This window comes from Grampus griseus (assembly GCF_964374135.1).
Source record: "Grampus griseus genome assembly, chromosome: 4".
NCBI lineage: Eukaryota > Metazoa > Chordata > Mammalia > Artiodactyla > Delphinidae > Grampus > Grampus griseus.
In genome coordinates this window covers 80324501-80352097 of record NC_138997.1, presented here as the reverse complement: position 1 = coordinate 80352097, position 27597 = coordinate 80324501, and the positions used below count along the sequence as shown (strand labels likewise).

Genomic DNA, 27597 nt, shown 5'->3' with positions numbered 1-27597 from the left:
ACTTGGCTAAGACATCTAAGCAGCACAGCTGGGATTTGAGTCCTAATAGCCATTGACTCCAAAGCCTGTGTTTCTAATCACTTTCTGCTCTTGAATAAATCAGGATTGATTGAATATTGGAAGTGGTGGTTATGTCTCCTTTGAATGTAGTGGTTCTACAATTCTGTAATGAACAGTTACCCAAAATTTTTCAGAAAAATTCAACGTTCTAGACTGTGTTTCTCTTTTCATTCAAAGTTTTAAAGACCCTAGAATGTCTTCAAGCACATTCTACCAAATCTTAAATGACAATATTTTATTTTCTGTTTTATAGTTCATATGAGCCATTTCTAGACTTATTTAATTTTGTATATTGTTTTATGAGTGCCTCCTGTATGCCAGGCCTCATCTGGATGCTTTCATGGATGCTATTCATTTAGTCCTTTTGACAGTTGTTAGATGGAGAAGAGATCTTTAGTTATCTTATAAAAATCAAGTTCGTCCTTAATAGCAGATATTGTTTGTAATGATATACAAGCTTCTTCTTGAAGGCATACATTATAAATATTCTTGAATTACTTTTTAGGTTGTTTAGATGTATTTTTGAAAGATACTAGGGCAGTAGCATTATCACCATGGAGCTCTTCCAGTAAATTGATATTTATAAACAAGAGATCTCCTGAACTAGGCAGAATGTTTATTACCTTCTTAGCAACCCTTAATAAAGGTACATGAATTTTTAAAAAATTGGACAATACTTATTTGTAGGATGATTAAATTATAACTATACCACATTCATTAGTTAGAAACAAGTTTGGTCATTTTTAAGTGCTTATGTCTGCTGCTGTCACTAAATGAGACATTAATGTTTGATAAAATTAGTTTTAATTTGCTTCTTGGGTATATATTTGAAGTAGATAAACTTAAATTGTATTCTTTTTATCATAAAACTATTGAAGTTGTTCATTTTGTTTAAGAAAAGCACATTTGAGGGCATAAACTTAGATACTTTTTTTGAAATACGAACAGGGGTAAAATATTTTGCTAATATTTATCTCAGGACTCTTGCTAAATTTTGAGGGATTTTTTTTTGAAGGTTTTTGTTGTTGTTGTTTTATCTCAATAGCCAGGGCAAAAGTTTACATGTGGAATGTTAAATTGTTAATAACATCATTAAGAAATCAGGTAGCTATTTTATGTAGTGTTAAAAGTAATCAGATTGAGTTAAAATGACCGTATTGTACATGTTTTCTTCTTTCGCCTTAACGGCTCAGTGGCAGAGGAACAATTTAGTTCTTGAGGCTTTGTACCTAAGAGTTGTTTTAAATTTATGGAATCATTCTTGGTATTTTTTGAAAAATTCATCCCTTCCCCATTTAAAGATTATAAATGTGTAGTAGTAAAAGCTGTTCTTCAAGAAGTAAATGTTTTATAGTGAAAACTGTTATGATAATAATAATGTAGTTATCATAAAGCTCCCTTAGTTGTGTTACTCTGATATATATCAAATAATGCTGTGGTTAATGCTGTATTGATTATATATTGAAGTTGTCAAATAATGCAAGACAGAGCATACCAATAGCATATGGAGTAGAAATAGAATTTGGGGGACTCTAGGGTCCAGCATTATTTATATAGTATTTCAGGGCTCTCACACTGCTCCTAAGAGATTGTTTTGGACATTCAAGAAGGAACAACTTTATATGAAAGGTTATAGAGACAGTAATTTGGAATTTAATGAAAAAAGTAAGATTCATAGGAATGAAAAAGAAGAATGTACACATTACTCAGGCTAAATTTATTATACCTATATTTGAAGCTAGCATTTATAACTCTGAATATAAACAGTTATCTCTGTATACACAAAAATTTCTTGAGGTACTCTTCTCTTACCTGTCTTTTTTTGTTTCTTTTTTTTTTACTTCTTTCCTTTATATTTCACTGCTGCTGTATTCTGTGTGCTTCAGGCATCTAGTTCAACTTGTGCATTAGTCAGTATGGGATTCTATTAAAAGGAATAAGCAAGAAAAGAAGAATTGGCACCAAAAGAGCTTGAAGAAAGTGGTACCAAGTGAATTGCTCTTTTGTTTTTTTCTTAGATCCACATTCATCTGTTCTAACAATGAAGGAAGTGGCAGGATATACTGAGAATTGAGTGTACGGAATTTTGAAGTCAGTAGCGTTCCTAGAGCACAATTACTGTTTTTGTTTTATTACTTTTTATTATGGAAAATTTCAGATATATACAGAAGGCAAAAACCTCCAGGCACTCATCAGCCAGCTTTAATAACTATCATTTCATGGCCAGTCTTTGATGTAATTCATCCCTTGATTATTTTGAAGCAAATCCCAGGCATAGTTTCATATATAAATATTTCACTAGCTCAGTTTTATTTGCTGTATTTTGGAATGGTAAATATTCTTTGGTAATGGATCATAAAATCTTAGAATTGGAAGGTTCCGTAGAGTTAGGATTCAAATCCAGTCTGCCATCCAGTGCAAGATTCCCCCTTCAGAGTTTCCTGAGAAGCAGTTATCCTCCCCCTTTAGTATCCTAGTTATGGGAAGCTAGATAAACTTAAAAAAAAAAATACTTATTTAGCTGCTAGTTGCTCAAGATAACTTCAGACCAAAATGGAATGTTGCCTACTGTTTATATGTTACTGGTTAGAACAGTCTCTTTGTATACCCATTTACAGGAAGAGACTAGGTTTTTGTCTTTATTCCTGCCTCTTGTCTTACTATTGAATTTTGTTTTTTAAATTTTAACAAGAAGTGTTGGCATTTAATTTAATGTCCCAGATTAAAACTTTGGGACATTTTTGCATTTGAGAGAACCAGCTAGAAGTAGATTTTTCAGTTTTTGGCGTAATCTGTGTATCCTTTTTCTTTGTACCACCTATGCCTTTATACTTTCCTATCTTCTTTCTTTTTTTCTTCTTTTCCTTTTTTCTTTCCATTTTTTCCTGTTATTTAGCAACACTTATCAGTGTGGACTAAAGGAAACAAAAAGAGATGGAACCTGTGCTACGTAATTGTTCCAGTGAAGTCTTTGGCATTGGATCGTCTGTGGATTTAATGTATTCATCCATCTCTCCAATTATTCACTGATAAACTAATATCAGTTTAAAATGGGTATTCTGTATGCTTTAAATAACCTTTAAATTAAAAACTAGTGCTTTTGTTTATTTCCTTTTTGGGTTTCAGCTTTAAAATGAATCTGTTGACTATAAAATAGTATATGTTTTGAAAAGTTCTATCACTATATTTGGCTTTACATATTTGAGGTGAGCAGCACTGTTAACTTTCTGTTTTCCCCATTTTTTAGGAGGAAGATATCAACTAGAGATTAAAATACCAGAAACATATCCATTTAATCCCCCTAAGGTATTGTAAGCCTATTTTTGTGCATGAACTTTTTCTTGGCTCGTTTAATTAATATGTACTTCAGTGTTTATTAAAATTACAAATTTTTTAGTTGTTTACTGTGTAAATTTAGCATGGACAGGATGTCAGGTAATGACAGATGGTTTGCTTCTGGAATTAGAATGAAAAGTAAGCTTACTCAGAGGCAGCTAGTAATGGCTTTAGACAGGAATAGGATGTGTATCTGACAACGGCTTAAATTCTGGGTCTGGAAAAACTTATAGTGTTCCCAAATTTAGAGAATCCTTATACAAGTCCTTATTTGCCTCAGAGAAGTATATTTTTTAGGGAAGAGAGTACTCTGACTTTATTCAACAATTATTTGAGTACTTTGTGCCAATATAGCAATAAGTAAGACTTACGCTGCTGTCCTTGCTTTCATGGAGCTCATGTTCTAGTGGGGGGAAAAATGAACAAATCATTGCAACTGTGATGAATGTTAAAAGAGGAAACAATAATCTAGGATTGTGTATAACAAGGGGAACTAACCTAAACTTATTTTTTGACTGAATTGCTTCCTTTATGTCTTTACTTTTGCTATCATCACCATTTTAGTTTAGGCATTCAGCTTTATTACTGCGCCTGTTTTGCCTATTATTTGATCACCCTTTCATCTTTGCCATACTATTCATTCTTTGCACTGTTGTTCTATAAATCTTCCTAAAGTGCAGTTTTGATCATGTTTCTTTTCTTTCCTTGTTAATAGTCTGAACTCCTTAGCTGGGCATTTAAAAGCTCCTGTAACCTGACCTTAGTCTTTTTTTCCATCCTAATCTCTTGCTGCCCTCACCCACAATATGAGTTTCTTTTTCTCCAGCCTAGATTATTTGCTGTTTGTAGGTTAATGCTTATTCTTTCACACTTCCCTGTCATTTTCACTTGAACCATTGTCCCTGTCATTTAAAATTCTACTTTTCTTTTGAGGTCCAGGTAAAGTATCACTTTCTCCATTACGCTGTGCCTGTCAAAATGTTTCTCCCTCTACTCCCAATAGCATTTTATGTAATTTATATAGTACCACCACAATTACAGTACCAATTAATGTATTGTATTATTTGGGGATATGTATCTTTCACTAGCTTTTGTGCTCCTGAGGTCAAAGACCACGGCTTAATACACCTTTGTATTTTCTATGGCTCCTGAAAGTATAGTGTCCCTTGAGCATATGATAGTAGTCACTCAGAAAATGTTCCAGAATTCATTCATTCAGCCTACTGGTTGTCCCCCATTTAAGAATATAGACACAGCAGTGGAAGTTCCAGGGTGAAGTTGAGTCACCTACCAGTTTGAGGTGCCTGTTATCCTGTTGTTTATGTATATCTATTTTCTGATAAGCCTGGTTGATGTTTTTAAATTGTGGTAAAGTATACATAACATAAAATTTACTATTTGAACCATTTTTAAGTGTGCAGTCTAGTGGCACTTAAGCACATTCACATTGTTTTCTGTGTATCACCACCATCCATTTCCAGAACATTTTCATCTTCCCTACTGAACAATAACTCCCTGATATTCCATGCTGGTAACCACTGTTATATTTTTTCTCTATGAATTTTTCCTACCCTAGGTACCTCATTTAAGTGGAATCATACGATTTTTGTCCTTCTGTACCTGGCTCATTTCACTTAGTATAATATCTTTAAGGTTCATCCATATTATAAGTTGTGGCAGAATGCCATTCCTTTTTAAGGCTTAATAGTATTCCCTTGTACATACCCACCACATTTTGTTTATCCCTTTAACCATCGATGGACATTTTGGTTGTTTCTACCTTTTAAGCCTGGTTGATTTTTTTTTTTTTTTTTTTTGCCTTTTATAAAAGTAGTTTGTGTTTGTTGTAGAAATTTTTTTTTTAAAATAAATTTATTTATTTTATTTTTGGCTGTGTTGGGTCTTTGTTGCTGCGTGTGGGCTTTCTCTACTTGCGGCAAGCAGGGTTACCCTTCGTTGTGGTGCATGGGCTTCCCACTGTGGTGGCTTCTCTTGTTGTGGAGCATGGGCTCTGGGTGCACGGGCTTCAGTAGTTGTGGCTCGTGGGCCCCAGAGCGCAGGCTCAGTAGTTGTGGTGCACGGGCTTAGGTGCTCCGCGGCATGTGGGATCTTCCCGGACCAGGGCTTGAACCTGTGTCCCCTGCATTGGCAGGCGGATTCTTAACCACTGCGCCACTAGGGAAGCCCCTGTTGTAGAAATTTGAATAGTGAAGAATTAAAAGAACATTTTTTTTTACTCCAGTATGACCACTTGGAGATGACCACTATTAAGCTTTCATCTTACATTTGTGACTTAATTTTCATCCTTACCCTAGATACCCTCCACTAGGTAATCTTGGTTGTCAGTGTGATCATTAGAATGAGTAGTAGTGACTTGAGGTTACTTTAATTATAGAATACTGTAAATTTAAGAAAAGAGGATTTTAAAATGTTTCGAGATAAGGATGACCTCAAAGCCTAAAAAAATTTTAATGGAAATGAGGGAAGAAAGAAAAGATCTCAAGAGAGACTGCTCTCAACCACTATATTTTTACTATTAAATAATGATAGTAGCAGTTGTCACTTGTTTTGTGCTAGGAATTTTATATGCCTTTCCTGAAAGTCTTCATAACAGTCTTAATGAATGAGGGAACTGAGGCTTAGAGGTTAAATAGAAACTAGATCCTGTAAGGCCCACTGTGCTCTACTTCTTGTTTCTAATGAGGAAGGAATAAGGGCAAAATCTCTGAAACGGTCAATATGACTCTACCAAGAACAAAAATAATCAACCACAGTTCAAATCTTTCTTCTGGCATTTAACTGGCTTCTTGATTTTAGGCAAGCTATCTAACCACTGTGTGTTTCCTCATTTGTAAAATCCTTTGAAAGGATTATGAAGATTAAAAGAGTAGTCCATTTAAAAAACAATACTTCAATAATTCTATGAAATATTTTTTCATATTTTTAACATCTCTGAAATCAGGATATATCTTTCAGTGGATGAGATGTTATAACTTAATTGGCAGAGTTTTTTTCTTTCTCAAGGTACATAAAATAATGGTGTATTGAATAATTGATGGTACCTGAGATTCAGTGAAATACAATACTTAGAACAGTGCCTGCTCAGACTAAGCATGCTGTAAATATTAGCTAGCATTAACCAGTGACTACCACCCTAAGAGGGCCTTCTTGAAGTAGTCTGTTGGCTTCCCTCTGCAACGTTGTAAAATACAGTAGCATTGATGCTTAAATTTCCTCTTTAATTTGAAATTCTCATACGTTACTGGTAGGAATGTAAAGTGTTGGAGCTGGCTTTGAAAAATATTTTGGTCAAAATGGTAAACGTAGAGTTACCTTATGACCTAGCAGTTCTACTTCTACAACACTTATTTCTTTTTTAAATTTATTTTTTATTGAAAAAAAAATGGTTAGATGCCACAAAGTAGGTGTCAGTGCCTTAACCATATGCATGTTGTCAGGCCCGAGAGCTTCTTCCATCCTTGTCGAGGGCAGTGCTAACCTTCTCTCCTTTCATACAACACATAGCAGTTCTATTTCTAGATATCTACTCAATAGAAACGAAAACGTGTCCACACAACTTGCACACAAATGTTCATACCAGCACTATTCATAACTGCCAAAAAATGGAAGTGCTCTAAATGTCCATCAACTGAATGGAAAAATTAAATGTGGTATATCCATACCACATTTGGTTATAAAAGTGATAAAAGTGCTGATATGTGCTACAAAATAGATGAACTTTCAAAACATCACGCTAAATGAAAAAGCCAGGCACAAAAAGCCACACATTGTATGATTTCATTTATATGAACATTAGAAGAGGCAAATCACAGTGGAAAAAAAGTAGACTGGTGGTTGCCTAGGGCTGGAGGAGTGTGGAGGAATGGGGAGTGACTGCTGTTGGTTACGTAGTTTCTTTTTTTTAAAATTAATTCATTTTCAAATTGTTTATTTACAGTTTATAGAAATACAATTCGTTTATTTTAATTTAATATTATTTTTAATTAATTTATTCATTTTTTCGCTGTGTTGGATCTTCGTTGCTGTGAGCAGGCTTTCTGTAGTTGCAGTGAGCGGGGGCTACTCTTCATTGTGGTGCGCGGGCTTCTCATTGCGGTGTCTTCTTTTGTTGTGGAGCACGGGCTCTAGGTGTGTGGACTTCAGTAGTTCTAGCACACGGGCTCAGTAGCTGTGGCGCACAGGCTTAGTTGCTCCATGACGTGGGATCTTCCCAGACCAGGGCTCAAACCCGTGCCCCCTGCATTGGCAGGTGGATTCTTAACCACTGCGCCACCAGGGAAGCCCAGTTGTTGTTGTTGTTTTTTAAATAAATAAATAATTATTTTGCTGCGCCGGGTCTTAGTTGCGGCTTGCAGGATCTAGTTCCCTGACCGGGGGTCAAACCTGGGCTCCCTGCATTGGGAGTGTGGAGTCTTAACCACTGGACCCCCGGGGAAGTCCCTGTAGTTTCTTTTTGAGGTGTTGAAATGGTCAAAAATTAGATTTTGGTGATGGTTGCACAACTGTGAATGTACTAACCACCATGAAGTTGTGCACTTTAAATGGGGGCAAATTATTGTCTCAATAAAAGTGTTTATTTCCCTCTGTAGTCTGTAAATGTAAATCAAAAGTGATTGCATAGTTCTGGTTCTGTCTTAGGCACTTGATACATTATTTCATTTAATCTTTGAAATCACTATTGTATTAACACTTCCTCCTCCCACCTTTTTCAGAAAAGCAAGAAAAATGGACTAAAAACATAAGAACTGAGGTCTGTCTGATGTTTTTGCTACTAGTTCATGTTGCTCTTCAGGCCACTACTGTCTCAATTCCAGCCATACTATGTTGAAGTAACTTCAAGATTTAGAAAGGTCTTCCTTCAGTCAACCCACATTTGTCTCCCTCTGGCTTCTACCAGTTAGTTATATTTGGAATTTAGTATTCTTTTAAATATGGTACTCCTCCCATTTATGGCCGTAAGCTTTTGGAGTAGATGCTAATTAATGTTGATAAATATGTTCTAGATATTTACTATATTAGATTTGAATTTTGACTGGTAGATAATGATGGAAAGAGTGGGGAATATTTGTGTAAATTTCTTGCATAATTATGTTCACATATGTTTAATATGTAGCCTCAGGTTTAATTTTAAGCCTTCTGAGGTAAAAGTATTGACGTTAACTGTCATGTTCTCACTACTGTGCAGCTAAAATTGCACCCAGTTGAAAACTTACATTGTTTTATCTTAACATGGTTACAGAGTATTTTTTATTACTCTGCAATAAACTATTGACCTGAAGAGCAGAAGGTTTACTTCTGAACAGAGAAGATGTATCTTTGAATCAGCTGAGTATAGGATAGAAGAAGTTTGATTCAATGCATACTTTATTTATTTTTAAAATTTATTTTATTTTATTTATTTATTTTTGGCTTCATTGGGTCTTTGTTGCTGCACACGGACTTTCTCTAGTTGTGGCGAGTGGGGGCTACTCTTCATTGTGGTGCACGGGTTTCTCATTGTGGTGGCTTCTTGTGTTGCAGAGCATGGACTCTAGGCACGTGGGCTCAGTAGTTGTGGCTCGCGGGCTCTAGAGCGCAGGCTCAGTAGTTGTGGTGCACAGGCTTAGTTGCTCCGCGGCATGTGGGATCTTCCCGGACCAGGGCTCGAACCCATGTCCCCTGCATTGGCAGGCAGATTCTTAACCACTGCACCACCAGGGAAGCCCACATACTTTATTTATTTATTTATTTTTAATTGCTTTACAATGGTGTGTTAGTTTCTGCTTTATAACAAAGTGAATCAGTTATACATATACATATGTTCCCATATGTCTTCCCTCTTGCATCTCCCTCCCTCCCACCCTCCCTATCCCACCCCTCCAGGCTGTCACAAAGCACCGAGCCAATATCCCTGTGCCATGCGGCTGCTTCCCACTAGCTATCTACCTTACTACGTTTGTTAGTGTGTATATGTCCATGACTCTCTCTCGCCCTGTCACAGCTCACCCTTCCCCCTCCCCATATCCTCAAGTCCGTTCTCCAGTAGGTCTGCATCTTTATTCCTGTCTTACCCCTAGGTTCTTCATGACATTTTTTTTTCTTAAATTCCATATATATGTGTTAGCATACGGTATTTGTCTTTTTCTTTCTGACTTACTTCACTCTGTATGACAGACTCTAGGTCTATCCACCTCATTACAGCTCAGTTTCGTTTCTTTTTATGGCTGAGTAATATTCCATTGTATATATGTGCCACATCTTCTTTATCCATTCATCCGATGATGGGCACTTAGGTTGTTTCCATCTCCGGGCTATTGTAAATAGAGCTGCAATGAACATTTTGGTACATGACTCTCTTTGAATTTTGGTTTTCTCAGGGTATATGCCCAGTAGTGGGATTGCTGGGTCATATGGTAGTTCTATTTGTAGTTTTTTAAGGAACCTCCGTACTGTTCTCCATAGTGGCTGAACCAATTCACATTCCCACCAGCAGTGCAAGAGTGTTCCCTTTTCTCCACACCCTCTCCAGCATTTATTGTTTCTAGATTTTTTGATGATGGCCATTCTGACTGGTGTGAGATGATATCTAATTGTAGTTTTGATTTGCATTTCTCTAATGATTAATGATGTTGAGCATTCTTTCATGTGTTTGTTGGCCACATACTTTATTTTTAAGTAAGTTGTAATAATATTCTACGAATGAAAACCCCATTAAATTAGGAAAACTCTAGCTCAGTGATTTGTCGAACTTACTATTGGAGATTAGGTTGTGAATTTTCCTCTTTTTCCTTTGTGTTATAAGTACTTTTATATATGAAATTGAGTATAAATACCGATGCTAATAGCCTTCAATGAGTCTTCCCTTCTGCACATGCATATTTAAAATAAAATAGCATTTTCTTTTGTACAATAAGTTAGTTAAAGCAGGTTTAATATTGTAACTTCCTTGAGTTCCAAGCTTGAAACTGGAAATTCCTGATGGAAATAGAGCTCACATCTACCATGAGGTGGAAGGTAAAATATTTGTTGAACTAAAGAGTGCATAAATATAGGCTGCATCCTGTGGGAGGAGATAAGATTACTGATGATGGTGTACCAATATAAATAACTAAGAATCGTCCCCTAAGAATCGTCCCCTTCCTTTATTTCAGTCTGGTAACACTGTGTACATAGTGTTAAGATTTTTGTTTCTAAATTCTTTGAGTGCTCCTCAAAGCTAATGAGTGTTGTCAAGTTACCCAGACAGTGCTAGTATTAGTTTCATTTGTGAAAATAAGGAAACTTGAATTGTTATTCATATAAGTATTTTAGTACTGTAAACCATCTCATATTTGAGTCAAGTATGACTCAAGTAGGTCATAATAAATGTCTTTGTATTGTTACTTTTATACTTCATCCCTTCCAAGTTCTTTGTACATTTTTGTTGCTATAGGTCGGGGATGGTAGTACTCTGGGAGAATGTGATGAATACAATGGATATGAATTGAGCGTAGAATGATGGGGTATATGTGGTTACCATTGGTAATATTAAGAGTTGAGAAAGAAGTGAAAAATCTAAGAAAGGAGATAGTTGATGATAAAGAATGACAAAGAGAGGAATAGATAAAAGAGTGTAAAACCACACAAAGAACTACTTACAGAAGTTACTTACATCTGTACTGGTAGATAATGGAGTGGCCTCTTGAAAATTAATTTCTTTATTAGATTATCTGCAAATTCAAAGTTATTTATTTCTAACTGTAGATTGTAGTACAAAGAAATAGTTTAATAATTTCCTTGGTCCTGCATATAAGCATATTTGTTTTTCATGTAGAGTCTTCAGAGAATCATGTATTGAAGATTCTTCTTTAAAAAGCAAGAATAATTCACACATCCTTAGATCATCTGCCTAAATTGTAAACCTTCTGACATCTTCAGTAGTAATTTAAAATTCTGTTTTCCTCGGGACTTCCCTGGTGGTCCAGTGGTTAAGACTGCATTTCCGCTGCAGGGGGCACGGTTCAATCCCTGGGGGGATTGAACTAAGATGCCACATGCTATTTGACGTCGCCAAAATATTAAAACAAACAAACCAAAAATATATAATAAATATTATTGCACATTCATTCAGTGTGAGGCACTTTAGATGCTTGGAATGCTCTACTAAGCAGGATAGACACCATGCATTTTAGAGAAGACCAGGCAAATAAGAAAGAGATGATAGAAGTGTGATCAAGTACTGTGACACAGGAGAAAGTACAGGGTGCTATAGGACAGGTCAGGAAGAAGTGATTATGGAAGCTGAAACTTAAATGATAAGTAGGAGTTAGCCAGGAGAAGAGGATATCAAGGTGTGTTATTGAAAGAAGAAATGTATGAAGACCCTGAGTCCAAAAAAAAAATTTTTTTTTTTTAAAATATGACTTGTTGAGCACTTGTATTGAATGTAGGGTAGATGTGAGATTTGAGAGCGAGGCTAGAATCAGTTTAACAGTGTGGGCTTACATAAACGGAATGAGAAGTCGTTAAAGGGCCTTAAGTAGAGTAGTGACATGAATCAGGTTTGTTTAAAGGGCTCTCTGGTTTCAGTGTGGAGAATGGATTGGAGGGAAGAAAACTGAAGGCAGTAAAGTCAAAAACTGTTCAGTAACCCAGGTGAAGAATGATAGTCTCCTTTAAAGACATGGTGTTCTGTGGATGGAAAGAAGTAGATATCATTGAAAGCAGTAAGGTTATTTTAAGAATTAAAAAGGATCAAGGAGTGGAAAGTCTCCATTAGTTTTAAGTGTTTTGAAGTCATTGGTGAATGGAAGTGCTTTTTCAGATGGCTTGTAAGTTAGTGAGTGAATATGTGAGGAATTAAGAACAGATAGTATAGACAAGTCACAGGGAGAGAAGTGGAAGCATGATAATTCTTTTAGCTTCTTTTCATAAATAGCTTACATTTGGAGCATATATATTTTTTGAATTTTATTTTTTTATACAGTGGGTTCTTACTAGTTATCCATTTTATACATATTAGTGTATAATGTCAATCCCAATCTCCCAGTTCATCACAGCATATATTGATGAGTTAATTTTTGCAAGGTACTAGAACATAGCTTGGTTCATAGTAATTAATCTGTTAAATGTTAAAGAATTTTGACCTAGATGACTATCATATATATGTGTCAGGTATAATCCTCCTCCTCCTCCTGTTCTTCCTCCAAAAGCTCATAAATAAGAGCTGATGAAGTAGATTTCATTTCAAGGTGATGTGATAGAGTTAGCATTTTCACATCGTTGATTTCTTATTCTTTCATGCTTAAATAAGTACACTCAGAATCTGAAATTAGATTGTGTGAGTTTGTATCTTCTGTTGTAAACTACTTACTTGATATTGGGTAAATTTCTTAAACTCTGAGCCTCAGTGCCTGGCAAATAATAGTAGGCCTTTAAATATTTGTCAAAAAATTTTTTAAAGTATTTAAGAAAAAAAGTGCTACAAAAAAATCAGGAGTAATCTTATAGTCACTTTCTACTTCTGTTTCCATGTACTGATTTTGCTTACTTTTTCCTTCAAACCTATTCTACACCCTTCACTCTAGAAAAATTGCCATTTACTATCTATATTTTGATTTTCTGTACTACTTTATCTACCTGAATGGATCTTAGTCCATGTTAAATTTCTCATAGCATCTAACACTATGCTACGTAATTTATAAACACCTAGTTAATTGTTGGGTTTCTTTGAGCATTTATTAAAAGGTTTAAAAAGAATGTATGTCATTGATAGCATTTGGCTCACTGAATGCTTTGTCTCCTACACCCTTCCCTTCACTTAGGCAAAATGATGTAAGTATGAGCATTTTTTTTAGCTCGAGGATTTCATTTTCTTATAGTTCTATTTAAACTATATATGTTTTACTTCTGTACTTTAAAACTCAAATGTGCTTTATATTCTAGGTCCGGTTTATCACTAAAATATGGCATCCTAATATTAGTTCCGTCACAGGGGCTATTTGTTTGGATATCCTGAAAGATCAATGGTAAGAGATTTTGAATTCACCTTCAACCCTCTCTCATATGAATTCTAAGACTGTTTAGAGTGTTAAATGTGTACTTGCCTCAAAACATAAGCATATATTATACTTTTATTTGGCAATAATTTTAAAACTAGATGAAGTCTCTTAAGTACATAAGAGAAAATATGTTACAGTTGAAATTGGAATCTATATTTAAATAGTGATTTATTAGGTAATGTCAGATGCTAGCTTTCCATCTTGAAAAATCTTGGATTTTATTTGTCGCTTTGGTAAATTTGATTTTTTGCTATCTCAGAAAGATATTTGTGAAAGACTAAAATAATATAAGTATTGTAGTAATCAGCTCTGACTTGGATGGAACGTAGACAACGAAAACGTTAAAACGTATTAATTGAGTGCGATTAAGGTTCTAAGATTCTAAGAAGTACCTTTGTAGGTGGTATCGTCATTTGTACAGTGCTTTCACATGTTTTGTATGATTTTATCTTGGCAGGATAGTGTTTAACCACTAGGTTAAAATCGTGGCTCTGCAATTTACTCATTTTTGTGGGCTTGAGTAAATTACCTGGTCTTTTGCCTTCGTTTCCTTATTGGAAAAAATTGGGGGTTAATACCTATTTCATAGGGCTGTTGAGAAGAGTAAATGAGTTGTTTTATGTATTTCTCTTAGATTAGAGCCTGGCATATTCTAACAGTATGGATTGAACAACCAAGACGAGATATAAAAAGACATTGGGGTTGAAGAAAACAATAAGTTATGTGTTTGATTTGTTAAGAAAGGGAAAGAAATGAACCTGAATAAGCTGAAACAGGATGACAGCATTTAGCATATGGGTCACTTGGTATATTTAGTAATTGGATAAACAGACAAGAGTTGCTGGTTTTGTTTTGTTTTTCCATTCTAATAGCACACCTGAGTAAAGCCTCTCCCTCAGTAGATCATCTCTTGGGATCCAGTTTCTTGATCTGTATTCCATACTGTTAAACATTGAACATTGTGGACTAGACCTAACTTTATCTTCTGTCATTCTTTTGATTTGTGACTTTTCATAATTTATTGAATTTCTGTGCCTCCATGTTTTTATCTATAAAGTCATCTCGAAGACCCCTTATAGCTCTGTTGTTCAGTGATATTAATGAAAATTTGCAGTATTAGAGACATTGTCCTTTTTTTCACTTGGTTTCTAGGACATCAGTTCTTCTGTTCTCCCCTTCCTTTTCCCAATCCTAGACTTCTCAACTAGTTCCTCCCTCATCTCCGGGAGCTTTGTACATGAGAATACCTCAGGGCTAAGTCTGCTTTTTTCCAATCTATACTCATTTCCTTGGTGAGCTCATCTGATTTCATAACTTCACCGTTTATATACTTGCAACTCACATTTTCTGAACTCTAGACTCATGTCCTGCTGCCTGTTTAACATCTATACTTGAATATGTAATGGACATCTCAAACTTAAACATGTTGGAAACTGAACTATTTCCCCAGCCCAAAATTTACTTCTTCCCCATGTAAGTTTTGGCAGCTACATCCTTGCAGTTGCTAAGGCCAAAACTTCATCGTGATTCTTGTTTCTTCTTTCTTCTTTCTCTGGTACCTTTATACCAGAGAAATCTGCAAATCCTCTTGTTGAAACCGCCAACATTTTAGCAGCAGTTCATTACTACTACCTTGGTCCAAAGTTGCATTGCCTCTTGCCTGGACGGTTACAGTAGCCTGTCCTTCTGCTTCTGACTTTACTCAGGCTATTCTCAGCAGACAGAATGAAACCTCCACCCCTTTGAAAACAAAACTCCACACTAAAATTTTCCACTGTCTTCTCTTCTTGCTCAGAGTTAAACCAGCAGTACTGCCACTTCTGATTATCTTCCTATAAATAGTTGAAAGATTATGGTTTATATAGAGAACTTGAAATTTTGTATCAGAACACTTTTTATCAGCTATTCCCATTTCCTAAGGCAGGTCAAATAGCTGAATTTAGTCTTTTCATATCTATATCATTGAAATACTAAAAGATATCAGAGACATCAGATAAAATAGGTGAGATTGGATATCCATGGGTTTGTCAGCCCCCCCCCTTTATTGAAGTAAATTGACATTCAGTGGATATCCCCCCCTTTATTGAAGTAAATTGACATTCAGTGGATATCTAAATGTCAATGTTTAGGCTAATTTGGAACAGTTATCTTAGAAAACAGTTTGTTAACCTTGGTCTTTATTAATACATGTGGATGGTGATTTACCTTTAATATTTAACAACTTATGTTAGTATGGGTTATTTCTTAACTTTGTAACTTACCCTGTGTGGAAACCATATTATGTTTTTCTGCGACACCTCTTATGACTAAAGGTGTCTCTTTACCTGGGGAAGAAAATGACAACACATAAAAATTGCACTCATTGATACTGCTCTTCCAAAAGACACAAATGGGCATTAAGAGAATATCTGTATGGTTGATAAGCTGTGCTCAGCACCATTAGTCATCAGGGAAATGCAAATTCAAATCACAATTAGGTGCCACTACACACTTGCAAATGGTTCTCATGCATTGCTGGTAAGAATGTGGTTCAGCCACTCAACCAGCAGTATCTGCCAAAGCTAAATAAGTATACACCTTCACTATTGGCACAGCAGTTCTACTCCTAGGTATATATCCAAGAGAAATCCGAGAGAAATGAGTGCATATGTCCACCAAAAGACTTGTACAAGAATATTCATAGCAGATTTATTCAAACTGCAAGTCACCCAAATGTCTGTAAACAAGAGAATGGATATATAATGCTATAATCATGCAGTGGAACACTACATAGCAGTTAAAAAAAAAAAAGGCATGTTGACACAAACAACATGGATGATTCTCATAGACATGTGGAGTGGCAACAACCAGACACAAAGGAGTACATACTGTATGATTTCATTTTATGAAATTCAACATGAGTCAAAGCTAATTTTGGGTGATAGAAACTAGGACAGTGGTGGGTAGGTAGGGTCGTGAATAACAGGGGCAAGAGTGAGGCTTTCTGAGTGCTGGAAGTACTACGTATTTTGATCTAGCTGGTGGTTACCACGGGTGTATACATATATAAAAATTCATCTAGCTGTCAAGCATTTTACTCTGATTATACCTTAACAAAAAAATATAACAAAAAAGCTGCCGTTATTTTTAAGTAGCATTCAATAATGAACATAGATTATTAATGATTTTCTGGAAGATCCTTAACAGACAAGTTAGTCAACAATACACACAATTTGGTGCTTACTCTACATATTAAAGGCCCCACCTATCCATATGAATGAATATTAGCCATATTAACTGTGCTTATTGATTTTTGAGATCTGAGCAAAATTAATTTACTGAAGATAGATTTATAAAGTACTCACTTATTTTTATCCACTGATTAATTAAAATTAGCTAACACATTTTGAAATTTCATACTTCTGTTTGCCTTTTAGGATTTGTTTTTAATAGATTTATGCTAATTTTACACATTAAATGCTAAAAATATTAATGTAGTATGAATTTAATCAGTTTGTGAAAAGCAAAATAAATGGAATAGAAAGTTTTATTTTTGTTTGTGTATTTTTTCACATTACCAAGTTTAGGTTTTAAAATTTATGTAGAACAAAAAGTGTACACATTTCTTTATACCATCAAAGATGTTATAGTTTCTATAGTATTTACGGTCAAAAGAATAAGTTTTGTTTTAGTGTTAATTTTATTACAGCTAATTATGAAAACATTGTCATTGTTTGCCATTGGTCTTGTGTTCAGCTTTTAAAAACTTTTCATTTAGGCTTCTTTTTAGCTAATTAATTCTTAATGGTTTATGAATACCTCCCTTGCATTTATTATGAAAGTTTTCAAGCATACAGAAGACTTAAAACTTTGCTCATTGAGATTGTTATGAATTGAATGTAAAGTTACAGCTCTAGATTTTTCCTTCAGTTTTGAGAATAAACTGTCCCTTTGCATTCCCACCAACAGTGCACAGGATTCCAATTACTCCACATCCTTGCCACCGTTATTTTCTGTTTTTTTGACAGTAGCTGTCTTAATGGATGTGAGATGGTATCTCATTGTTTCATTTACGTTTTCCTAATGATTAGTGATGTTAAGCATCTTTTCATGTGCTTATCGGCTACTGGTATATCATCTTTGGAGAAATGCTTGTTTAAGTCCTTTCTTGGTCAGGTTTGTTTTTTGTTGTTGAGTTGAAGGAGTTCTTTATATATTTCAGGTATTAACTCCCTTGTCAGATCTATGATTTGTAAATATTTTCTCCCCATTCTGTGACTGTATTCTATTCTTTTCCTCTATTGACTTTCACTCTATTGACTGTATTCTCTGCCTAGGAAGATTTAAAAAATTTTTTCTTTTTCTATGCACAGGAGTTTTTAATTTTGATGTAGTTATAGACCAGTTTCTCTATTTTTTTCTTTTGTTGCCTGTGCTTTTGCCTGTCCTTTGATATCCAAGAAATCATGGCCAACTGCTGTGTCGTGGACCTTTCACCCTATGTTTTCTACTAAGAGTTTTATAATAAGTTTAGTCTTGGGAATTCCCGAGAGGTCCAGTGGTTAGAACTCAGTGCCTTCACTGCCGGGGCCCTGGTTGGGGAAATAAGATCCCACAAGCCATGCGGTGCAGCCCCCCTGCAAAAAATTAGTCTTACGTTTAGGTCTTTCATCCATTTTGAGTTAATTTTTTTTCTGATTTTTTTAAACATTGAAGAATAGTTAATTTACAATGTAGTGTTAGTTTCAAGTGCACAGCAAAGTGATTCAGTTATACATATATATGTATATATTCTTTTTCTGATTCTTTTCCATTAAAAGTTATTATAAGATATTGAGTATAGTTCCCTGTGTTGAGTTAATTTTTATATATAAGGCATGGCAAAGGTCCACCTTCACTCTTCTGAGAGCTCATTAAGTTGTTGTTTGTTTTTCCTATCATAGTAGCTTTATTTATTTATTTATTTTAGCATCTTTATTGGAGTATAATTTCTTTACACAGTGGTGTGTTAGTTTCTGCTTTATAACAGAGTGAAGTAGCTGTACATATACATATATCCCCATATCTCCTCCCTCTTGCGTCTCCCTCCCACCCTCCCTATCCCACCCCTCTAGGTGGTCACAAAGCACTGAGCTGATCTCCCTGTGCTATGTGGCTGCTTTGCACTAGCTATCTATTTAATTGAATTAATTAATTTATTTTTTAATTTCTTGGAGTATAGTTGATTTACAATGTTGTGTTTCAGGTGTACAGCAAACTGAATCAGTTATAGATATACATGTATCCCACATTTTTGGCAAATTAAGAAAAAATGATAATGTTAGGAGAAATTGGGAGCTTCCTCCTTTTTCTTTTTTAATTTTTTTTTACTTGAAGAAGAATATTATTTTCTCTCCTTGTGCCAATGCTTTTCTTTTTTTTAAACTTTTTAATTTAATTTTATTTTTCTATACAGCAGTTTCTTCTTAGTCATCAGTTTTATACATATCAGTGTATACATGTCAATACCAATTGCCCAATTCATCACACCACCATCCCCACCCCTCCGCGGCATCCCCCCCTTGGTGTCCATACGATTGTTCTCTACATCTGTGTCTCAACTTCTGCCCTGCAAACCGGTTCATCTGTACTGTTTTTCTAGGTTCCACATACATACGTTAATATACGATATTTGTTTTTCTCTTTCTGACTTCACTCTGTATGACAGTCTCTAGATCCACCCACGTCTCAACAAATGACCCAATTTCGTTCCTTTTTATGACTGAGTAATATTCCACTGTATATATGTACCACATCTTCCTTATTCATTCGTCTGTCGATGGGCATTTAGGTTGCTTCCATGACCTGGCTATTGTAAATAGTGCAGCAATGAACGCTGGGGTGCATGTGTCTTTTTGAATTATGGTTGTCCTAGGGTGTATGCCCAGTAGTGGGATTGCTGGATCATATGGTAATCTTATTTTTAGTTTTTTAAGGAACCTCCATACTGTTCTCCATAGTGGCTGTATCAATTTACATTCCCACGAACATTGCAAGAGGGTTCCCTTTTCTCCACACCCTCTCCAGCATTTGTTTGTAGATTTTCTGATGATGCCCATTCAGACTGGTGTGAGGTGATACCTCATTGTAGTTTTGATTTGCATTTCTCTAATAATTAGTGATGTTGAGCAGCTTTTCATGTGCTTCTTGGCCATCTGTAGGTCTTCTTGGAGAAATGTCTGTTTAGGTCTTCTGCCCATTTTTGGATTGGGTTGTTTTTTTTTAATATTGAGGTGCATGAGCTGTTTATATATTTTGGAGATTAATCCTTTGTCCGTTGATTTGTTTGCAAATATTTTCTCCCATTCTGAGGGTTGTCTTTTGGTCTTGTTTATGGTTTCCTTTGCTGTGCAAAAGCTTTGAAGTTTCATTAGGTCCCATTTGTTTATTTTTGTTTTTATTTCCATTACTCTAGGAGGTGGATCAGAAAGGATCTTACTGTGATTTATGTCAGAGTGTTCTTCCTATGTTTTTCTCTAAGAATTTGATAGTGCCCGGTCTTACGTTAAGGTCTCGAATCCATTTTGAGTTTATTTTTGTGTATGGTGTGAGGGAGTGTTCTAATTTCATTGTTTTACATATAGCTGTTCAGTTTTCCCAGCACCACTTATTGAAGAGACTGTCTTTTCTCCATTGTATATCCTTGCCTCCTTTGTCATAGATTAGTTGACCATAGGTGCGTGGGTTTATCTCTGGGCTTTCTATCTTGTTCCATTGATCTTTGTTGCTGTTTTTGTGCCAGTACCATACTGTCTTGATTACTATAGCTTTGTAGTATAGTCTGAAATCAGGGAGTCTCATTCCTACCGCTCCGTTTTTTTCCCTCGACTGCTTTGGCTATTCGGGGTCTTTTGTGCCTCCATACAGATTTTAAGATTTTTGTTCTAGTTCCGTAAAAAATGCCATTGGTAATTTAATAGAGATTGGATTGAATCTGTAGATTGCTTTGGGTAGTATAGTCATTTTCACAATATTGATTCTTCCAATCGAAGAACATGGTATATCTCTCCATCTGTTGGTATCATCTTTAATTTCTTTCATCAGTGTCTTATAGTTTTCTGCATACAGGTCTTTTGTCTCCCTAGATAGGTTTATTGCTAGGTATTTTATTCTTTTTGTTGCAGTGGTAAATGGGAGTGTTTCCTTAATTTCTCTTTCAGATTTTTCATCATTAGTGTATAGGAATGCAAGAGATTTCTGTGCATTAATTTTGTATCCTGCAACTTTACCAGATTCATTGATTAGCTCTAGTAGTTTTCTGGTGGCATCTTTAGGATTCTCTATGTATAGTATCATGTCATCTGCAAACAGTGACAGTTTTACTTCTTCTTTTCCAATTTGTATTCCTTTTATTTCTTTTTCTTCTCTGATTGCCATGGCTAGGACTTCCAAAACTATGTTGAATAATGGTGGTAAGAGTGCACATCCTTGTCTTATTCCTGATCTTAGAGGAAATGCTTTCAGTTTTTCACCAAGGAGAATGATGTTTGCTGTGGGTTTATTGTATATGGCCTTTATTATGTTGAGGTAGGTTCCCTCTATGCCCACTTTCTGAAGAGTTTTTTTTAATCATAAATGGGTGTTGAATTTTGTCAAAAGCTTTTTCTGCATCTATTCAGATGATCATATGATTTTTCTCCTTCAATTTGTTAATATGGTGTATCACATTGATTGATTTGGGAATATTGAAGAATCCTTGCATCCCTGGGATAAATCCCACTTGATTATGGTGTGTGATCCTTTTAATGTGTTGTTGTATTCTGTTTGCTAGTATTTTGTTGAGGATTTTTGCATCTGTATTCATCAGTGCTATTGCTCTGTAATTTTCTTTTTTTGTAGTATCCTTGTCTGGTTTTGGTATCAGGGTGATGGTGGCCTCATAGAATGAGTTTGGGAATGTTCCTTCCTCTGCAATGTTTTGGAAGAGTTTGAGAAGGATGGATGTTGACTCTGCTCTAAATGTTTGATAGAATTCACGTGTGAAGCCATCTGGTCCTGGACTTTTGTTTGTTGGAAGATTTTTAATCACAGTTTCAATTTCATTACTTGTGATTGTTCTGTTCATATTTTCTATTTCTTCCTGGTTCAGTCTTGGAAGATGATACCTTTCTTAGAATTTGTCCATTTCTTCCAGGTTGTCACTTTATTGGCATAGAGTTGCTTGTAGTAGTCTTTTAGGATGCTTTGTATTTCTGCTGTGTCTGTTGTAACTTCTCCTTTGTCATTTCTAATTTTATTGATTTGAGTCCTCTTCCTCTTTTTCTTGATGAGTCTGGCTAATGGTTTGTCAATTTTGTTTATCTTCTCAAAGAGCCAGGTTTTAGTTTTATTAATCTTTGCTACTGTTTTCTTTGTTTTATTTCATTTATTTCTGCTCTGATCTTTATGATTTCTTTCCTTCTGCTAACTTTGGGTTTTGTTTGTTCTTCTTTCTCTAGTTCCTTTAGGTGTAAGGTTAGATTGTTTGAGATTTTTCTTGTCTCTTGAGGTAGGCTTGTATAGCTATAAACTTCCCTCTTAGAACTGCTTTTGCTGAATCCTATAGGTTTTGGATCGTCGTGTTTTCATTGTGACTTGTCTCTAGGTATTTCTGATTTCCTATTTTGATGTCTTCGGTGATCTCTTGGTTATGTAGTAACGTATTGTTTAGCCTCCATGTGTTTGTGTTTTTTTTATGGTTTTTTTCCCTGTAATTCATTTCTACTCTCATAGCATTGTGGTCCGAAAAGATGGTTGGTATGATTTCAGTTTTTTAAATTTACTGAAGTTTGATTTGTGACCCAAGATGTGATCTTTTCTGGAGAGTGTTCCGTACGCACTTGAGAAGAAAGTGTAATCTGCTGTTCTTGGATGGCATGTCCTATAAATATCAATTAAATCTATCTGGTCTGTTGTGTCATTTAAAGCTTTTGTTTCCGTATTAATTTTCTGTTTGGATGATGTGTCCATTGGTGTAAGTGAGGTGTTAAAAGTCCCCCACTATTATTGTGTTACTGTCGATTTCCTCTTTTGTAGCTGTTAGCAGTTGCCTTATTTATCGAGGTGCTCCTATGTTGGGTCTATATATATTTATAATTATTATATCTTCTTGGATTGATCCCTTGATCATTATGTAGTGTCCTTCCTTGTCTCTTGTAACATTCTTTATTTTAAAGTCTATTTTATCTGATATGAGTATTGCTACTCCAGCTTTCTTTTGATTTCCATTTGCATGGAATATCTTTTTCCATCCCCTCACTTTCAGTCTGAATGTGTCCCTAGGTCTGAAGTGGGTCTCTTGTAGACAGCATATATATTGGTCTTGTTTTTGTATCCATTCAGGAAGCCTGTGTCTTTTGGTTGGAGCATTTAATCCATTCACGTTTAAGGTAATCATCGATATGCATGTTCCTATGACCATTTTCTTAATTGTTTTGGGTTCGTTTTTGTAGGTCCTTTTCTTCTCTTGTGTTTCCCACTTAGAGAGGTTCCTTTAGCATTTGTTGTAGAGCTGGTTTGGTAGTGCTGAATTCTCTTAGCTTTTGCTTGTCTGTAACGCTTTTGTGATTTCTCCATCGAATCTGAACGACATCCTTGCTGGGTAGAGTAATCTTGGTTGTCAGTTCTTCCCTTTCATCACTTTAAGTATATCATGCCACTCCCTTCTGGCTTGTATTGTTTCTGCTGAGAAATCAGCTGTTAACCTTATGGGAGTTCCCTTGTATGTTATTTGTCGTTTTTCCCTTGCTGCTTTCAATAATTTTTCTTTGTCTTTAATTTTTGCCAGTTTGCTTAATATGTGTCTTGGCGTGTTTCTCCTTTGGTTTATCCTGTATGGGACTCTCTGTGTTTCCTGGACTTGGCTGGGTATTTGCTTTCCTATGTTAGGGAAGTTTTTGACTATAATCTCTTCAGATGTTTTCTCTGGTCCTCCCTCTCTCTTTTCTCCTTCTGGGACCCCTATAATGCGAATGTTGTTGTGTTTAATGTTGTCCCTGAGATCTCTTAGGCTGTCTTCATTTCTTTTCATTCTTTTTTCTTTATTCTGTTCCGCAGCAGTGAATTCCATCATTCTGTTTTCCAGGTCACTTATCCGTTCTTCTGCCTGTTATTCTGCTATTGATTCCTTCTAATGTAGTTTTCATTTCAGTTATTTTATTGTTCATCTCTGTTTGTTTGTTCTTTAATTCTTCTAGGTCTTTGTTAAACATTTCTTGCATCTTCTCGATCTTTGCCTCCATTCTTTTTCTGATGTCCTGTATGATCTTCACTATCATTATTCTGAATTCTCTTTCTGGAAGGTTGCCTATCTCCACTTCATTTAGTTGTTTTTCTGGGTTTTTATCTTGTTCCTTCATCTGGTACATAGCCCTCTGCCTTTTCATCTTGTCTATCTTTCTGTGAATGTGGTTTTTGTTCCACAGGCTGCAGGATTGTAGTTCTTCTTGCTTCTGCGGTCTGCCCTCTGGTGGATGAGGCTGTCTAAGAGGCTTGTGCAAGTTTCCTGATGGGAGGGACTGTTGGTTGGTAGAGCTGACTGTTGCTCTGCTGGGCAGAGCTCAGTAAAAGTTTAATCTGCTTGACTGCTGATGGGTGCGGCTGGGTTCCTTCCCTGTTGGTGTTTGGCCTGAGGCAACCCAACACTGGAGCCTACCTGGGCTCTTTGGTGGGGCTAATGGTGGACTCTGGGAGGGCTCAGGCCAAGGAGTGCTTCCCAGAACTTATGCTGCCAGTGTCCTTGTCCCCTCGGTGAACCACAGCCACCACCCTCCACCCGCCCCCCCCCCCCCCGGCCTCTGTAGGAGACTCTTCAGCACTAGCAGGTAGGTCTGGTTCAGTATCCCCTGGGGTCACTGCTCCTTCCCCTGGGTCCCGATGCACACAGTACTTTGTGTGTGCCCTCCAAGCGTGGAGTCTCCGTTTCCCCCGGTCCTGTCAAAGTCCTGCAGTTAAATTCTACTAGCCTTCAAAGTCTGATTCTCTAGGAATTCCTCCTCCCGTTGCTGGAACCCCAGGTTTGGAAGCCTGACGTGGGGCTCAGAACCTTCACTCCAGTGGGTGGACTTCTGTGGTATAAGTGTTCTCCAGTCTGTGAGTCACCCACCCAGCAGTTATGGGATTTGATTTTACTGTGCTTGCGCCCCTCCTACCGTCTCTTTGTGGCTTTTCCTTTGTCTTTAGATGTGGGGTATCTTTTATGGTGAGTTCCCGTGTCTTCCTGTCGATGATTATCAAGCAGCTAGTTGTGCTTCTGGTGTTCTCACAAGAGGGAGAGCACGTCCTTCTATTCCGCCATCTTGGTTCAGGGCCCTAGCTATCTATTTTACATTTGGTAGTTTATATATGTCCATCCCACTCTCTCACTTTGTCCCAGCTTACACTTCCCCCTCCCAGTGTCCTCAAGTCCATTCTCTACGTCTGCGTTTTTATGCCTGTCCTGCCCCTAGGTTCTTTAGAACCGTGTTTTTTTTTTTTTTTAAGATTCCATATATATGTGTTAGCATACAGTATTTGTTTTTCTCTTTCCGACTTACTTCACTCTGTATGACAGACTCTAGGTCCATCCACTTCACTACAGATAACTCAATTTCATTTCTTTTCATGGCTGAGTAATATTCCATTGTGTATATGTGCCACATCTTTATCCATTCATCTGTCGATGGACACTTAGGTTGCTTCCATGTTCTGGCTGTCGTAAATAGTAGAACTCATTAAGTTGTAAAGAATAATGTTTATTGCCTTGTTGAGTTGTAAACATATTTGTTTTTATTGTAAATTAAAATTATTGAGTTTAATAGTTGTTTTAGTATATACAATTAAATACTCTTTGAAGATTTTTCTTCCATATTCAGATACATTTCCTTGAAATAATTTTATTTTATTTATTTATTCTCTTGGCCATGCCACGCATCATGTGGGATCAATTAAACATTATATAACTTAATATTTTGTTTAAAGTATTTTTATAGATTTCTAAATTGCGGAACTTCCCTTGTGGCCCAGTGGTCCCAATGCAGGGGGCACAGGTTCGATCCGTGGTTGGAGAACTAAGATCCTGCCTGCTGCGTGGTGTGGCCAAAAAAAACAACAGATTTCTAAATCAGGATGCTTAATTCCAGTGGGACATTAGAGTAGCCGGCTTTGTATATCCTATTTCTGTGATATTTTGTACTTTTGTCCTTTTTTGAGTGGTTTAAGTCAGCTTCAAGGTGATATATCTGGGCAGCTCTTGATGTGCATGTGCCTTTAAACATTCTCTGTACAATTACCCAAATATAAAATGAAGTTAGAGTAAATAAGTAAGAAAGATTTCATCTTGTTAATAGTGATAATGAATGGTAGAACAAGAATTAACATTTAAGGACTAAATTTGGAATTTTATGTTTTGATTACTGTCTTAAAAGAATATTGTCCATTCTAAAGATTTTAAAACTTCTGGTTGAAAATAAGTTGTGCACACTCTTAGGAAATTTAGAAATTTAGTCTAGAAAAATAATTTCTATTTTCCCAGCCCTGTTTCAGAATTAGAAATTTCCATTACACAGGACTGCCTTGGCAGTCCAGTGGTTAAGACTCCATGTTTCCAATCCAGGGGGCGCAGGTTTGATCCCTGGTTGGGGAACTAAGATCCCATGTGCCGTGCAGTGCAGCCAAAAAAAAAAAAAAATTTCCATTTCATATAACTATGTGTAGTGGTTTAAAAAGTTTTTAAAATTTTTTCTTTTCAATGCTAGTTTAGCATTTCACCTAATTTTAAAACATCGTAACCAAAGTTTTTCCTATTTCTGTAGCTTCTCTAAAAGGATGAGTTGATCAATAAAATTTTTTATTCTGATAGCTTTGTTTTTTAAACACAACTTTAAAAAATGCTTTTTGAGGTATGATTTATCTTAAACTGTACACGTTAAAAATGCACAATTTGATAAATGCACAGATACCTCCATGAAGCTATCACAAATCAAGATAGCGAACATAACCAACATAGACAAAAGTTTCCTAGTGAGTGTCCCTTTGTAATTGCTCCTTCCCACCCTTCCTGCTCCCCCATTCCCCAGCAACCACTGATCTGCTGTCACTATAGATTAGTTTGCATTTTCTGGAATTTAATATAAATGACAATTCTGATAGCATTTTAGATTAAGAACCATTTGTATTGTAATTTTTCCCTAGTAGATAAAATATACACGTTTGTGATACTGGTTTAATTATATTGGTTTAGAACAGCCTTTCTCAATTCGCTTTAAGCTGTAATGCACTGAAGTAGTATTTCTCAAAAATTAGTTTGCATCAGAATCACTTGGAGTATCTGTTAAGCCACCCCAGAGTTTCTGATTCAGTAGGTCTGGGACAGGGCTAAGAATTTTCATTTTGTAGAAGTTCCCAAGTGATGTTGCTGCTACCGGTTGAAGAAGGCGCATTCCTTAAGACATTTGTTGCTGATAATAAATTAAGTTTTTTCCTAAGCATCCAGGATGGTACTATTTATATACTATCCTTGGGGAAATTGAGAAAATACTTAGTAATTTTCTCTGTTCTGTGGTTAAAATGAGGAATCCAGTTCAAAAAGACTGGTTTAGAATTATCTAATTTGTGTGGTGAAAATGGGCATGTTCTTTAGTAATCTTCAACATTTAGCAGAAGCAAGAAGAACTACAATTCTGCAGCCTGTGGAAGGAAAACCACATTCACAAAAAGATACACAAAATGAAAAGGCAGAGGACTTTGTACCAGATGAAGGAACAAGATAAAACCCCAGAAAAACAACTAAATGAAGTGGAGATAGGCAATTCCAGAAAAAGAATTCAGAGTAATGAGAGTGAAGATGATCCAGGACCTCATAAAGAATGGAGCCAAAGATCGAGAAGATGCAAGAAATGTTTAACAAAGACCTAGAAGAATTAAAGAACAAACAAACAGAAATGAACAATACAGTAACTGAAATGAAAACTACATTAGAAGGAATCAATAGCAGGATAACAGGCAGAAGAACAGATAAGTGACCTGGAAGACAGAATAGTGGAATTCACTGCTGCGGAACAGAATAAAGAAAAAAGAATGGAAAGAAATGAAGACAGCCTACGAGACCTCTGGGGCAACGTTAAACACAACAGCATTCTCATCATACGGGTCCCAGAGGAGAAGAGAGAGAGAAAGGATCCGAGAA

At 36.0% G+C, this 27597-nt stretch overlaps 1 protein-coding gene across 2 annotated transcripts in view; it reads left to right on the top strand.

Annotated features, from left to right (window-relative positions):
* Window positions 1-27597, top strand: part of UBE2K (ubiquitin conjugating enzyme E2 K) — an 81333-nt gene that overhangs the window by 42117 nt on the left and 11619 nt on the right. For both annotated transcript variants that reach the window (XM_082653933.1, XM_082653932.1), the window contains 2 exons: window positions 3308-3366; window positions 13321-13403. In XM_082653933.1, the coding sequence (XP_082510059.1) occupies window positions 3308-3366; window positions 13321-13403 (142 nt within the window). The remainder of the gene's footprint in view (window positions 1-3307; window positions 3367-13320; window positions 13404-27597) is intronic.